General features: G+C 36.2%; 2 protein-coding genes and 1 long non-coding RNA gene across 3 annotated transcripts in view; 1 reads left to right on the top strand and 2 right to left on the bottom strand.

The window, feature by feature from the left end:
- LOC109851468 (formin-like protein 5) overlaps window positions 1-715 on the top strand; it is a 17504-nt gene extending 16789 nt beyond the window's left edge. The window contains exon 8 of the mRNA XM_020421603.1: window positions 1-715. This exon is cut by the window's left edge and continues 240 nt beyond it. Within this exon, the coding sequence (XP_020277192.1) occupies window positions 1-438 (438 nt within the window). The 3' untranslated portion in view covers window positions 439-715.
- Window positions 5452-13465, bottom strand: LOC109820069. The gene is made up of 2 exons (XR_002241718.1): window positions 13160-13465; window positions 5452-5753 (listed from the first exon to the last, which is right to left on the bottom strand). It is a non-coding gene; the product is annotated as an uncharacterized LOC109820069 (long non-coding RNA).
- Window positions 13498-14030, bottom strand: LOC109821844 (UBP1-associated protein 2A-like). Its single transcript, XM_020387998.1, has 2 exons — window positions 13966-14030; window positions 13498-13867 (listed from the first exon to the last, which is right to left on the bottom strand). The coding sequence occupies exons 1-2, from the start codon at window positions 14028-14030 to the stop codon at window positions 13498-13500; spliced, it is 435 nt and encodes a 144-aa protein (XP_020243587.1).

A 17081-nucleotide genomic window follows, 5' to 3' on the forward strand; every position in this document is an offset into this window, starting at 1 on the left:
CTGACCTCGCTGCTGTCCTCTTTGGTAGCAGAAGAAGCTGCCGCAACAAAAAATGGCAACCTGAGCTCAGGAAACATCACCAGTAGCCCACCCGTGTTTCATGTGGACAAAAGGCCCAAACTCGAGAAACCAATGCCCGTTTCTGACCAAGGGAATGCTTACTTCGCTCCACCACCATTTTCGCTGCCTCAGCAATTCGTACAGACTAGTGGGGGTATGATGGGAATCTTGCCTTATGGATTTAATGGTAGTCCTCCGCTTCCACCACCTCCTCATTTGCCTTCTTCAATGGAATTGGCAGGACCCGGTGCTTTACCACCACCTCCACCACCGCCACCGCCACCTCTACCTCATCCTCAGCAGCAGCAGTCTCCGGCATCAGGGTTTTATCAGGCTCCAGGAAATGGATTCTATGGTAGCTACAGTCAGGTTCGTTAGGCCCGCGGCAATGAGCTTTAGGGTGGCCGAAGATTAATGTCTATGTTTATAGCCTTACTTCTGATAGGGTAGATAGAGTGCAGGTAAAAAAGCCCAAATCAGAAAGCACCCAGTTCAAGTGGACTTGGTGGGTAGAGTGACTTGGGTTCTATGTACAATTTGAAATGCTATACGTATGATCTAGTACTGTAGAGTAAAAAGCACTTTATCACTGGAAAGTACATTTCAACCATTTTTTTTTTGATGGAATATAGAGCAAGTTAAAACTTGAACATTAGAGAATCTTTGTTCCGTTTCTTTTCTTTTCTTTTCTTTTTTCTTGTCTTACCTTGTCTCTGAAAAGGAGATATCTTTTTTTTTCCAAGGTGCAGTAGCATGAGCATTTGTATCTGGTTTCGATGAAAATGATGCTAGCTTGATTTTATGCTAGATTTTGTATCTTTCCCAAGTCATCCTAGCAAGTAATTTGAGCTCAAGTAATTTCAAAGAAAAATGTTTGATGGACTATTGTCAGCACTCAGGATAAAGTGTGAGTCATGGATGGAAAGAGAAATATCCAATAAATCATGGTTAATTAGAATTATTCTTTTATTGCTTTAATCCAATTATAGTGACCAATTTGGTGCAACTTAAATGATTTGAAGTAAAAATATAAAGATGTTAAGATGTGAGGGAGGGCAAGTTATCAAGTTTGAGGACTAGTTATCAAGTCTGAAGTAATCAGAGATCAGATCTCTGATTACCCATTTTCAGGTTTGTGTTGAACTTTTCTGAAGACAAACAGCACGTTCTCTATAACTTTTTGAGCTCATGCAGAGCTGCATTTGTACCTTGCGACAGCGCATATTAGTTGAGATAGGTCTTCACTTCCAATATAGTTACCTAATGTGTTCATATTTCTCTATGCCAGTTACCAATTACTGCATTTATTTGCAAATCATTGGCTACAATATTTGATTCATGGCGGTAATCCAAAGTACTGAAACTCTCCATTGTCAAGAAATCCTCGATGAAATACTCTCTTCTTCGTCTGAAAAATTCAGAATGTCTTCGACGAGCTTGATATATACAAATTGCAGTCAGCCTCGATAATGAAAATTTTTTCATCTCAATATCAGTAGTTTAATGCATCGCCATAATTCAGTCTATAGATTATAACTGAAAAACCAAAAATTTCCCCTCGACATTTTATTAATCTGCAAAAAAAAAGTAGAATCCTTATCAAAATCTCGCGTGCAAGTACTGGAAACTGAACTTAAATTTCATATTCACAGCTTCATTACAGACATCGATCCATTCTACAAGTGAAAACTCTAAGAATCCAACTTTCAAAAGTCTAGAGGCATCTCCTATATGTTCCTACATAGGTAAATAAAAAAAAACACAAAAAATGAAATAACTATCTACAAAATTATCCAGAGAGAACATTTCTCCTCCTCCGTTGAAGACCTCCTCATCTAGTTCTGCGTTGGGTTTGATCTGCTTGGTGGCATTTTCCTCAGGCTTGCACCGATTTCTTCATCGGTCTCCATAGCTTGTGAATGCAGACCCTCCACACCAACAGAACTTGAATCCGAAGACTTCATCAGTTTTCTCGGCACAAACTTCCTCTCAACTGATACTGAGGACTTTGCGTCAGTCGCTACCGCGGAAAAAAGGAGAAAAAGAGCTAAAAGGACACAAAAAGCTTTCGAAATTGCTTTCATGGTCATTTGGTTCAAGAGGAAATAACGTGTTGGATCGTCAAAGGAGCGAGCAGTGCACGTATATATAAGGGACGTGTAGGAACAATGATAGAAATGAGGAGGCAAGTGAGTGCATGTGACATGAGAATTACATTAATATGTCTTGCATTGGATCACTCAATACTTTGTATAATATGCATATATTAATTGTATAAACTATAAACTAGTAGCTATAGGATCAACTTTCATGAAGAGGAAATTAAAAATAAAATTGCACATCATAATCTGCATTATGAGGGATTCTATTAAAAATATGTAAGAATATAAGAAGCCTTTATTGAAGAAAAGAACTTGATAAGCTTTTGTTGAGTGTTAGAATTAATATAAAACTATAATCATTGATCATCACCGTAACTTTAGAGTTTTGGTGTAATGGTTAGAGGAATTAAATTTAAGATGATATCAGAGCAACCCAAGGTTCAAATCCCACCGGACCATAACTTCGGAGTTTTGATGTAATGGTTAGAGAAATTAAATTTAAGATTGAGCAACTGAAAACAAAATTTCATGTTGCCTCATCGGAAATAAGAACTGTGCTGTGTACCTTCTCGCTGACACTGGTTTTTTTTATGGGAAATACAGAAAATTCATTAGAAATGTGTAATATTGTGATTTTGATGTGGTGTAAATTGTTAAAAGACCAGTTTTACTCTGGAAAAATCTTACTAAGGTGCGGTGAGGTGGCCTCATCATGTGATGCTCAGTTGAGTATTCTAATTTCCTGACGCTCCCTCAGAAATCACAATCTCTTTGGTTTTAGTTTATAAGAATCATGTGATAATCTCAGGATCATATCTCTAATCAATGAATATATTTTAATAACTTAATCACAAAGTGGGTTTAGGTTAAAACTCTGACCCTCTTAGCTGGGTGAGCAAATAGCTTTCCAGATTTTGCATATAAGACAAAACTACCAGGGTAGGCATAAAAGTAGCCTGCGGCGCACCCTTTTGGGGCTTATTTTCACTTTGGTACCCAAACTTTACACATTTTCACTTTGACACCTCAAAGTATTTTTTTTAATACTTTGATACTTTAGTAGTAGTAGTGGAGGGTGTAGGATGTGTTGAGAACCGCATATGAACTTAACTGAAAATCGAATGAAATCTAAACGGGAGTGTCAAACCGTAAAGAAATACGTTTGAGGTATCAAAATGAAAAGATGGGTAACCTTTGGGGTACCAAAGCGAAAATAAGCCTTATTTTAACTTGTAGATTCTAAATTTAAAGACTGCATGAGACTGGTGACAAAGAGTGGGAGGAAACATCACATGCAATAGGAAAGAAAAGAAGCTTTAAGACTTGACTTTTCTACTACTCTACAAATGAGACTGCATCTCCCCTGTATTTCTCTACATTCAAAAAGGAGATGTATAGAATATGGAACATGGATTTTTTTTAGCAACATGAATCTTATACATCTATAATTCCACATGCCAAAGATCAACATGATACTTGATAAACCATTGATTCTTCAGGTAACCAATGATGCAAAAGTGAGGCCTCTAATGAGGTCATCTTCAATTATATTTATATCTATGGAAAACTTTTGTCAAGTTCCAGATGCACCTCAAATAATAAACAAACCAAAGAAGACCATCATATTTAGGGGTGCATTCGGTCTCGATAAAGCTCGGATATGATACTTATCATATCCATATCCGCTTACCCATCTTGGATACGGGTGCTGATACCGATATACCTCGGTAAGAAAAATTTACAACCGTATCCGATTTTCCGATATACTTTGGTAAGAAATTTATAACCATATAAGATAAAATCGGATACGGTTACGGATATACATGTGGATATATAAACGGATATGCATGCGGATACAAAACAGACATGAGAAAACTAGATAGTATTGAGAAAAACATAGTTCATGTGATACAAAAGAGTTCGTTAATATGTTCAAACTAGATAGTATTGAGAAAAACATAGTTCATGTGATACAAAAGAGTTCGTTAATATGTTCATTATAACTAAAAAGTTAAGATTAGAAAAAACATAGTTCATGTGATACAAAAGAGTTCGTTAATATGTTCATTATAACTAAAAAGTTAAGATTAGATATCTTGATTATCAAAATTAACCACAACCATAATCTACGAATCGAAACTATCGTAAAAGTATGATTAATATGTATTCTGATATTTCGGATATAAATACAGATATTTCACTACAGAATCATATCCGTAACAAAATCCTATCAGTTTTAGATTTGAGTAACCATATACGTATCTTAACAGAGACGGTTATGGATATTTCCTCGGATACGGAATACGGTTTAGCACCCCTAATCATATTTCTACAACGCCTCATTGTTACGTGAGAATAAAGTAAGCGACAATGAAATAAGGATATGAGCATAATGGAATTGATATAGGAATGGCCTCATTGTTACGTGAGAATAAAGTAAGCGACAATGAAATGAGGATATGAGCATAATGGAATTGATATAGGAATGGAATGCTCATTCACATTCTCATGCTTGGGTACGATTAGAGAACTAAGTAGGAATATGTTTAAGAAGGGTATATTCAAATTTTAATTTATTATTTTCTTCTCATTTAAATGGGAATATCAATTTATTGATAACTTATTGGGAATAGCAATTCCCACATCAAGTGGGAATTAATGAAAAATGAGAATGTCATTTCTAACATCTAAAAACGCATCTTGTTTGGTAAGCATGAATGAGAACTTGGAATTGCATTCCATTCTAATTCATTCCCGCAAACCGACGAGGCGCAAGTGAATGTGCATGAAAAAGAAGAGGATGAAATACTGTTATTTGAGAATTATAATACACGAAGATCAGTGGGGGAAAAAGTTAGAAGAAAGCTATAGTAACAGTAAGATAGTCTTTAAATCTTAATTTTATTGTCTTTCTTACAAAATTACCTCTTACGATTTACAACTTTACCAAGCTGCAGCCTATGAACTACTTTTTGATTCAACGTTTTTTATTTTAAACTCAACAAGCCTTTGCTAACGAGAGACTCATTCTGCTCAAGCGTCTCCTTCAGGGTTATTTTTGCTTAACCTATAAACTATCAACTCTTTTGCTAGGCATCATTGTTATTGAAATGTAAATAAATGATAATCAAAAGAAAGAATAAAGGAATTGTATCAAAAAATGTCATCAACCTCCAGCCTCGATATGAAATAAGAAAGAAACGCCAGTATAAGATCTTGAAATAGATCAACTTGGTTAAGTGAGAGCTATAGCATAATCGAGGGCGTTACGATATTTGTTATTCAAAGATATATAAAAAAAACTTAGGTTAACAGAAATCAAATAAGCAAAAACCAAAGAGTGGCTGCACATAAAGCTGTAGCTTAGCAGAATCAGCGGTCTAATATAGTCACATTCTCATTACAAGAAAAACTACCGCTGCAGCAATAAAATTAACAAACTTATGAACCCCGAGTTAATAAAGACCTACAAAAGTCCCTTACAACTCTACAAATGTGTTGCCGATAACCCATGTTGCCATTTTTAGCACCAGTAGAGAGAGAAAACAAGCGCACAATTATGAACAGCCTGCAGTTCTTCGAACTTTCTACCTGCAGGGACAAAAGAAAGCTTTATCAACATTTCATCGTCAGAAGGGAAACCTCCCCTTTGCAAGCTATCAGAATGATTTCCAATTCAAGAGTATTTATTCCACTGCACTTAATAATTCCAATCAATCGATCTGTTGGATACCAAAGGGAAAGGAGAAAGAAATTTGAGGATACACATTGTGGCTTCTAGAATCTTGAGTATCAACCTAACAGTTACGGGAACTACTTATACATTTTCTCAAGTTTAAAAGAAGGGTGCAAGGATCACAGAGCTGCATGACAAATATTTCTGATTCTAAAGGATCAAGACCACCGTTCAAATGATATTCAATGCCAAATCGAAACTGCTTGTAACAGAATTTCGGGTATGAAGGACACTAACAAGCTTTCATCATCCAAACCATGGTAGATAAGTGCAGAGAAAAACGAGTCTTTAGGAGCTCAGCATTTATTCCTTTTGCCCTGCCTTTGTTTGAATAATTTCCATGGAAAGAACGCCCAAAAATAGTCGCTTAAAATTTTGTCTTGTTTTATGTTTATTTGGTATGAGGCTATGAGCCTAAGATCCATCAAGCCTTGGTAAGTTACAGACTCTTACATTGTTAATTAGGTGATGTTCTTGGAAGAACAAAAGATAATTCAATGAAGCTTATAACCACAAGTCAAACCACATGCCTGAAGATCTAATATTTGGATAATCTCGACTTGAGCTTGAAGATCAATATCAGTGCTTGAAATGTGATTAGATGACTTTCTAGATCATAGGTTGTTAACTACAAACTAGTGGAAGCTGCAGAATCCACATGGGGGACCTAATATGCAAGGTCATTCAAAAATTAACATTCTTAAAGAGAAAGTGGGAAACTCTATGTATCACAAACACAGGCTGTAACATGAACAGAGCTCAGGCAATCACACATGACAAGGATATACACCGGCAAGCTATAAAAACAAAATTTCAACTTAGGCTTGATGGACATAGCAAGCACATAAAACAAAGATACGGATGGCTATGTCAAATCATAAATCTGCACAATTATACATGGCATCGCAAGCAAGCACGATAAAAAAATGCAATATTGCCCGACTTCTATTACAAACATAAGAAAATTAATAATTTGACTAGAAATACATGAAATCTCTGCAACAAAATACATGATTTAACAAACAAACAAAATAAATAAAAATATTGGCAGGATTTAAATATAGTCAACAGTATTTAACGATTAAAGAAAACTATCACTACAATTGCTTATACATAAAATCCCTATAGACCTACAAATATTCCATTAAAATTGTAAAGCTATGTAAGTTATCTAGATAGAGTTCCAGACACTAGAAACACAATTCTACTTGTAATTTGAATCGAATTTGTTACCATGACGAAGCTTTTTCGGCATTTCTTAAAGGCCAGCAGAACTACCAACCACTTCATCAGTACTCAATTTCACAAATACTAAAATTTATCCAATGAAAATATGTCACTTGGCAAAGAAAATCAAGCTCACGTTTTCATATCTTCTTTTGGGAGATTGTTGCACAACCGATCTTTGCATCTGGCAATATCTTCTCCGTTTAAGTTATAAGCGATAGTGAACCACACATTCTTCTACATTCCCCTATAATCACCAAAGGCCTACTTCACCAGCTACATGAAACTTACATGGATTAAAAAAAAAAAGTTTCCTTAGGCCTATGTTGGATGATGTAGGTCTTTGATACTAAAACCTATGCTCAACACTAAAATCTACACTCGGTGCTTTATTTGACATGCTTGTCAAACACATCTCTAACACGATACGATTAGATGACAGAAATGATTGTGAACATAATTATTCCATTAGCTGTCCCAAGCCAGGTGAGAGGCTAAACATGATAAAAATAAATTTTTTTGTTAATCTACTAACTATTTGACTGTAACTTCCAGTTCCATGCTCGTCCAAAAGTTTGGTCATTCCATGCAATATTTGTTCCTCGCACAACCAACACTCCTTTCTTTGTGCACAGTACATGTAGAAATTTGAGGTTTCAAACATACCAGAGATCAATTCCCTCACTCTTTCGTCTCTTCCATATGATGATTTCGTATGATTGACAAGCGAAATTCATGTATGTAACTCCCATAAGAAATGCATTATCATATCCTTCTCAATTGGAAAAATATTAGGGAAAATAATCAAACCAAAGTTCTTCCACTAGATGTTAGCCTTTTTACAATTTAGAAACCATAAAGCTAAAAAAACTTGGTGTATTCGTATAAGAGAGAATTCACTACATGCACGACATAACTGATGAGATAGTGTGCATTAGGAAGGGAAGATCATGATACTGTTATACATATGGTACTCAATTCAGCAATAGCACTCTGCTATCGAAAGCAAACAGAACAAGCGGAGTAATTCAATTCATGGCTGCCTTTAAAGATGATAGGGGGCATTGTCCTTGTAGAGTTTACATAAATGAATGTAAATCAGAATGTCGAGAGCAAATGCAATAAGTTTATACAATTACAATGACAGACATAGCTTTCTTCACAAATATGAAGTATATGCAAATATCATGCCTTATAACTCACATCCTTCTCTTTCTTTACTAAAGTTTTGAGCATGACTAAGCACCATAACGTATAACACAATCTAGACCATTTAACTAAAGTGCAAATAAGAAATTACACAACACAACCACCACCACCACAACCACCAAGCCCAAATGTTTGGGGTTGGCTACATGAATCCTATTTTTCCATTCCATTCTGTTAGGGGTCATCTCCTCTGTTAATTTAGTCTTAATCATATCATTCTTAATTGCTCATAACCAAGTCATTCTAGATCTACCTCTAGATCTCCTAGCCGCATTAACTCTAATATTATCGCTTTTCCTAATCGGTGTACTAAGGGGTCTTCGTTGTACATGACTAAACCATCTTAATCTATTTTCTCTCATTTTATCCTCAATAGGCGCAACGTCTAATTTACTACAGATGCACTTATTTATTATCCTATCTTTTAATGTATACTCACATGACCATTGCAACATTCTCATTTCTGCTACACTCATTTTTTGAACATATTTTTTAATTGCCCAACACTCTGACCCATAAATCATAGTTAGTCAACCGTCCTATAAAATTTTTCCTTTAGTTTCATTGGTATTCTATGATCACATGAGACTCCCAAAACACTCTTCCATTTTAACCAATTTGATGCACAACATCATCCTCTATCTCACTATCATGCCTAATTATTAATCCTAAATAGCGAAAATGATTAGTTTTAGGTATTTCTTGGTCATCAATTATGCATCATAGGCTTTCTTCCTTTCCTAATTTTACTAAAAATGCACTCAATATATTCTGTTTTTGTTCTACTAACTCTGAAACCTTTAGATTCAGGAGCTTGTCTTCATCTTTCTACTTTAAAAATAATGTCTTTTCTAGTTTCATCAACTAATACTATATCATTGGTAAATAACATATACCATGAGATTTTATCCTGAATATACTTAGTAAGTTGGTCCATAACTAATACAAAAAGATAAGAACTTAAAGCTAACCATTGGTGTAAACCTATGGAAATAGAGATTTGTTTAGTTTCTCCTTTATTAATTTTTACTCTATCATACATATCTTTAATCACATTAATATATATACTAAATACATGTTTCTATCTCACCATCATGCCTAACTATTGATCCTAAATAGCGAAAATGATTAGTTTTAGGTATTTTTTGACCATCAATATGTACCATATGCTCTCTTCCTTTCCTAACTTTACTAAAAATGCACTCCATATATTCTGTTTTTGTCCTACTAACTCTGAAACCTTTAGATTCAAGAGTTTGTCTCCATCTTTCTACTTTAAAAATGTCTCTTATAGTTTCACCAACTAATACTATATCATCGGCAAATAACATATATCATAGGATTTCATCTTGAATGTACTTAGTAAGTTGGTCCATAACTAATACAAAAAGATAAGGACTTAAAGCTAACCCTTGGTGTAAATCTATGGTAATAGAAAATAGTTTAGTTTCTTATTTATTAGTTCTTACTCTAGTTGTTACTCTATCATACATATCTTTAATCACATCAATATATATACTAAATTCATGTTTCTTTTTAACATCTACCACATTACCTCTCCACGCACTCTATCATAAGCTTTTTCTAGATCGATAAAAACCATATGTAGATCATTAGATCCTTTCTCTTCTCTATATCTCTCCATCAACCATCTCAAAATATATATAGGTTCCACAGTTGACCTGTCAGGCATAAAACCAAATTGATTTTTAGATATACTTGTCTCTTTTTTTAGTCTTTGCTCATCCCAAAGTTTCATAGTATGACTCGAAAGTTTTATACCTCGATAATTTAAACTTTGTATATCCCCTTTATTCTTATATATCAGTATCAAAGTACCAATCCTCTACTCCTATGAAGCACTGACACGCATAACATGAAACCGATTCGTGTCCGTGTCGGACACACATGTCGAACACACGTATCCTATGTATTTTGTAGGATTTGCCTCGTGTCGGCGTGTCGGATGGCCGTGTCGGATCCGTGTCCGTGCTACATAGCTCTACTCATCCGACATTCTTTTCATCTCGATAATCTTATTAAATATTTCAGTTAACCATCCTAAGCCTATATCTTCAAGACATTTTCAAACTTCAATAGGAATATCATCCGGTCCTACAGCTCTTCCATTTTTTATTTTGTTTAAAGCATTTTAACCTCACTAATCCTAATTTTTTAACAATATCTATAGTTCCTATCATTCACTATGTGGTCAAAATCTTTATTTTGCTCACTTATTTAGTTATCATTAAACAATTGATAAAAGTAACTCATCCACCTCTCTTTTATTTTCCCATAGGTCACTAGAACTCTTTGATCCTCACTTTAATACATCTAACATTACCCAAATCTCTACTCTTCTTTTCTCTAATCTTAGCAAGCTTGTATATCTTTCTCTCCCTCTTTATATTAAAACTTATTATAAAAAATTTCATAAGCCTTGTATTTATTCTCACTAACCACTTTTTTCCTTCCTTCATTACTAGTTTATATTTTTCTAAGTGTTTCCTACTCCTACACTTTTGCCACTCTTTTTATAAAGTTTTCTTCTCTCTAATAACATTTTGCACACTCTCATTCTATCATCAACTCTCATTACCATCTAATCTACAACATTTAAATTCTCCTAGTATATTTTTAGCCACTTTCCTAATATAAATAGACATGTTATTCCACATATTATTAGTCTCATTATCTATGTTTCATAATCTTCTTCATTATCTTATCTTTAAAATGTATTAAATTCTCTCCTTTTAAATTCCACCATGTAGTTCTTAGTCTCTTGTTCACGTTAATTTTTCCACTCTCCTTTTTAATAGATATGTTTAAGATCATCAATCTATGTTGTGTACTTAAACTCTCTCCTAGTATAACTTTACAATCTTTGCATATTAACCTATCCGTCATTCTAGTTAGAAAAAAGTTTATTTGACTATTATTAATCACTTTTAAAGGTAATTAAGTGTTCATCCCTTTTTCTAAAAAAGTGTATTTGCTATTATCAAATCAGATATTGCAAAATCTAAAATTGATTTACCCATATCGTTCTTATTTTCATACCCGAAACCTCCATGTATCCTCTCATATCCGTTATTATCCTTACGAACATACCCATTAAGATCCCGTTATTATCCTATAAATAATTTTTCTCTAAATAGAATTCCTTGTACTAATTCATCTAATTTATCCTAAAATTCCCTTTTAGTACTCTCGGGCAAGTCTATTTGTGGTGCCTAAGTACTAATAATATTAATAATATCTACACCTAAGACAGCTTTTATTAATATTATTCTATTTCCAACTCTTCTTACCTCAAGGTTGAAAATGAACCAAATAACTAACAAATAGTTTGATAAATATTCGAGTAACTATTCGACCATATTCAATAGTTTATTTACCACTAAACAAATATTTTTTAGTATTCAAGTTTACTAATGAATAGAATTTAACCAGATGATATATTCGATTCGTTTGTCTATCAAATATTCATTTAAAATTTGATCACTTATTATTTGTATTATTGCACGTATGATGTCATATTTTTAACTCATTTACAATTTCTACTTAAGTTTTATGTACTAATTTTAAGACTTAAATAATCTTAAATCTGTTTTCTTATAAAATTTTTGATTTAAATATATATACATCATATATCATAAAGCAATATTTTTATTTATAAATTTAAATACTATTTAAAAATCACATTCTTCAGCGAAATAAATATAATTTGATATTCGATAAGTATTCGTGAATATTCATGAATATTTATCAAATACCAAATATTTGAGTTCGAGTTCGAAAAACTCCATATATGGATATTAGAGTCCGCATCCGAATTCGATAATTTTAAACAAAGACGAATACGAACACCTTAGTATTCAATTCGACTAGTTTGCGGTCCGTGCAAAGCACGGTATTTTTTTGCTACAGTAATCCCATTTTTTAATATGGCTTGATTTGAATTTTTAAAAGTGCTACAGTATCCCGCTCTGATACAGTACCTTTAAATGCTACAGTATACCATGTGCTACAGTAACGTTTTTAATTAATTATTAGCTGCAGTAATAATGCTACAGTAAATGCTACTGTAGCATTTACTGTAGCATGAACAGTGAATCTCTGATCCTTCTATTTGTATAAAGGAATAGATTCGATCGTTTACCACCCCTACTTACCTCTACAATACTTTCTTTATTATATTATCTACAAGAACTCCCACTCCATCTCAATTCTTCTCTTTTTTCGTGTACCAAATTTATATCCGATCTTTTCAATTTCTCTAGATTTTTCACCTATCCATTTAGTTTCTCGTAAATAAATTATATTTATCTTTCTTCTACGCATGACATCCACTAATTCCATTATCTTTCCGGTAAGTGTACCTATATTCCAAGTAGCTAATCTAATTCTATTTTCTTGTACAAATCTCCTATCATTTTCCCTCTTAAACCGTTCCAGTCTATGCTTAATATTATTAGGTAACCTATTAGAGGATTGTAGATTCTTAGAACACTCATTCTTACTTGTCATTACACAAAGGTGACATCGATGTAATGTGTCACTTCCAGGGGACGCCCTAGCAAACCTACATTGCTTACTTATCATTGCATCGGGATGACATTGATGCAACGCGTCGCGATAGGGACGCCCCAATGAGTATATAATAGAATTTATTTTTCATATAGATCCGACTATGTTTCACGCCGGCTATCAGCTACCTAACACAACCCTCCTCCTTTATCCAGGCTTGGGACAGATAGTGCTAACAATAAACACAACACTTGCGTAGTTGCAAATAAGAACTTAATACAAAAATCAAATTTACCTAGCGGCCAAGGAAAGATGGCAATCCAGACCCAGAAGTCCCTAGACTCGATTGGTTCTTCAGCGCAGGACTCGTCGATTGCGACTGGTAACCTGCTAATCCTTGCAATGCCGTCTGAGACTGATAACCCCCTAACCCTGGCAATGCTACTTGAGACTGATAAGCCCCAATCACACTGGGGCTTACAGTATTAACCCCTCCTCCCCCAACTCCATATGAACTCAAGCTCATAGCATTAGTCCCCCCTCCTCCAACTCCATATGAACTCGGCATCAAACTCCTATTCATCGGCGACGAAATCCCCACTGCCGGATTCAACAAACCCCGTACCGGATTAGTCAAACCAGACCCGATGCATAGTTCAATGCAAGATCAGTTGGTGGCAATGGGCTCACTGCTGGCAATGGACTCGCTGCTGCCAATGGGCTCGCTGCTGGTATTGAAGGTGTCAGGCCCTGCACCTTCAGCTTCACCCCTTCATTCGCCGCCGGCTTGCACTTCAAAACAATCCCTTCGAAAGCCTTCATCGGCTCCTCCAAGGCCTTCTTGCATCCCTCTGCCGTCTTATACACAAAAATAGCATACCCATTAAACTTTCCGTTAGCCAGAAGCCCGAAAGGCCCCTCTTCAATCTCCCCAAACTTGGCGAAAAACCCCTTCAACCTCTCCGGGTTCACATCAGGCCCGACATTCCCCACAAAAACCTTTCTCGAATCAGCATTGTGACCCAAGGAAGCCAACTGGCAGGACGTGGCGGCCACATATCTTGTTGGGCTCTTTCAATCCTTTCTCGCAGCCTGCCGAACCTTGAAGCAGTGACAAGCCGTAGCCTTGCATCGTCCCGGTGACGTGTCGGACGACGGCTATGCATTCCTCGAGGATCCCGAAGGTCCTGAAGGCGGCGCTAGGGTTTCTGCTGGTAGCAGTCCCAGGAGACGCCTGGACGAAGATCTACGCGTGGGCAGGGCGGCGGAGTCGGCGGAGGCGGCAGATGCGGGCAGAGGAGGCTTTCGGCCGCGGCGGATTTGAGGAGTCCGATAGCTGGTCTTTGGACAAGGGTTCGAGCTTGGTTAGGGTTTCACGGTCTCGTGAGATCTTCTTCCCTTCCTCCTCCCGATGTCATTCTTCCGATCCTTCTTCTTCTTTCTTCGCGACCAAAAAACTCTCTTCATCTTCTCTTCGGATTCGTCTTCAAATTGCTTCTTCTTCTTCTTCTTCTTTGATGGGTTCGGGTTCGGGTTCGGGTTCGGGGTGTTTTGCGGAGGAGGGGAGCTTTCTCCTTCTGCCCATGGGAGCGATTTTAGGGTTAGGGTTTTGGGTGGGGTTTTTTTTTTTTGGGTGGAGATGATGAAGAAAGAGTCTCCCTCTTTGGTTTTATTAGATCCCTTCGAATGATTGCCAGCCGTCCGATCGATGTTCAATCTCTTGCCTGAATGTTTTACGCGTCGGTGATCTTTGCCTTCGTTAAATCGCAAAAGGGTACTCCATTCAAACTTAATGGGTCCGAAAAAAAAAAGGAAAAAAGCCACATTCTATAAGTTAGAAGGGAAAAATGTGTCCAGACCCCAAAAACAATAACTTCATGTGCTGCAGCCCCTCCTAGTTTCCCCCATGTGGTTCAGCCCCTTGAAGTGTGACATTTTGTGCTGCAGCCCCTTTTTAACAATAATTACATGTCAACTAAGCTAAAATCCCCAAAATAACCTTATCCCTTCTTCTCAATCCTTCAAACCCAGTTCTCTCTCTATCCAAAGGGGGTTAAGTTATTCGAAAAAGAATCTCTTCCAATCATACCCCCCCCCTCTTTTCCCCATGATCATAGATCCTTTTTAGGCCAGCAGTTAAGAATAAGGCCCTATTGGATGAGAACGGTGTTAGTTCTAACACGCGGCTACAGTGTTAGTTCTAACAAGTTAGTTCTAACACGCGGCTACAGTGTTAGTTCTAACACGCGGCTACAGTGTTAGTTCTAACACGCGGCTACAGTGTTAGTTCTACGCGGGTACAATGTTAGTTCTAACACGCTACAGTGTTAGTTCTAACACGCTACAGTGTTAGAACTAACACGCTACAGTGTTAGAACTAACACTGTAGTGTGTTAGAACTAACACTGTAGCCGCGTGTTAGAACTAACTTGTTAGAACTAACACTGTAGCCGCGTGTTAGAACTAACACTGTAGCTTGTTAGAACTAACATTGTAGCGTGTTAGAACTAACACTGTAGCCGCGTGTTAGAACTAACTTGTTAGAACTAACACTGTAGCCGCGTGTTAGAACTAACACTGTAGCGTTTAAGTCTCCTGATACTTCTCCCATTCCTTTGTAGGTGGTTTCATTTATGAAAGAAATTGGTTTTGATGGCAGAACCATAGGGAGAATATTATGTCGCTGCCCAGAGATATTTTTTGCTAATGTCGACAATACTCTCAGGAGGAAAGTACAATTCCTCACAGATTTTGGCATCTTGAGAGGTCAACTTCCTCGTGTTATTCGAAAGTATCCCGAGCTTCTTCTGTTAGACATCCATCAAACTTTATGTCCAAGGTATAAAAAGTGTCATGCTTATGAAGTTCTCTAACGTTTATGTAATAAACATCATTTATGTTATTTTCCTTGAAGTTTTAGTTTCAAATGTGGAATTAGTCATATTACTTTACTCCATGCACGACTCTTTCCTGCTTATTCTGCATATGAGGCCAAGTTTTTTGTGGAAAGATCGGATCATATACCTTCTTGTGCCCAAATGCAGAACATGGTGCTCCCAATACAGGATTTTTGGTAAGATCGTTAGTGCACCAAGTAGACTTACTTCATTCTTTAATAAATTTATGGGGTTAAACTTGTAATTAGGTTTGTATGCCCGAAAATTCCATTAGGTCAATTACCATCAATTATTTCCCCCCAAAACCCCAGATCAATTATTTTTTTCTGTAAAAAATCAAATTAGTGCGTGTTAGTTCTAATCTGCACAGTGTTGGTTCTATTCCGTAGAGTGTTAGTTCTAATCTGCACAGTGTTAGTTCTGTTCTGTAGAGTGTTAGTTCTAATCTGCACAGTGTTAGTTCTATTCTGTAGAGTGTTAGTTCTAATCTGCACAGTGTTAGTTCTATTCTGTAGCGTGTTAGTTCTAATCTGCACAGTGTTAGTTCTATTCTATACCATGTTAGTTCTAATTTATACCATGTTAGTTCTAATTTATACCACGTTAGTTCTATTTTATACCATGTTAGTTCTAATTAATAACAAGTTAGTTCTATTTTATACCACGTTAGTTCTAATTTTAACCATATTAGTTCTAATTTATAACAAGTTAGTTCTAATTTATAACAAATTAGTTCTAATTTATACCACGTTAGTTTTAATTTATACCAAGTTAGTTCTAATTTATACAATGTTAGTTCTATTTTATACCAAGTTAGTTCTATTTTATACTCCATGACAAAATCCAAGCAAAGATAAGAATACCAACATTAAACTTAGACTGCCTGATACTTTTGTACAAACCAATTTAGACTGCCTGATACTTAGTCTTATGTGTACAAACCAATTTAGACTGCCTGATACTTTTGTAGGTATATAATGAAAAGACTGAAGGGAGTTTTTGTAACATTTCAAGGACCAATCAAAATTTCTCAATTTATCATAGAACACATGACATCAAGCGGCATTAAGTCAAATTTTGATACACGAAACTTTTTGCAGGTCTGCATCTATAAGAAATCCAAATTATTTTGCCGGCGTAGTAAAGGGCGAGACGGGGAGCGACGGCGAGCTACCGCGACGAGGTCGGGCGGAGGAGAGGAGGGGAGGCCGCGGCGGCGAACTCGGGGGAGGCTTGGGGGCCTGGGGGGGGGGGGGGGCGGCGAGGAGGGCGAGGGCCAGAGCGACGAGCTTTAGAAAGCCCTTGTTTTTAAAGAGAGAG

The sequence above is a fragment of the Asparagus officinalis genome, chromosome 8, assembly GCF_001876935.1.
Source record: "Asparagus officinalis chromosome 8, Aspof.V1, whole genome shotgun sequence".
Taxonomy (NCBI): Eukaryota; Viridiplantae; Streptophyta; class Magnoliopsida; order Asparagales; family Asparagaceae; genus Asparagus; species Asparagus officinalis.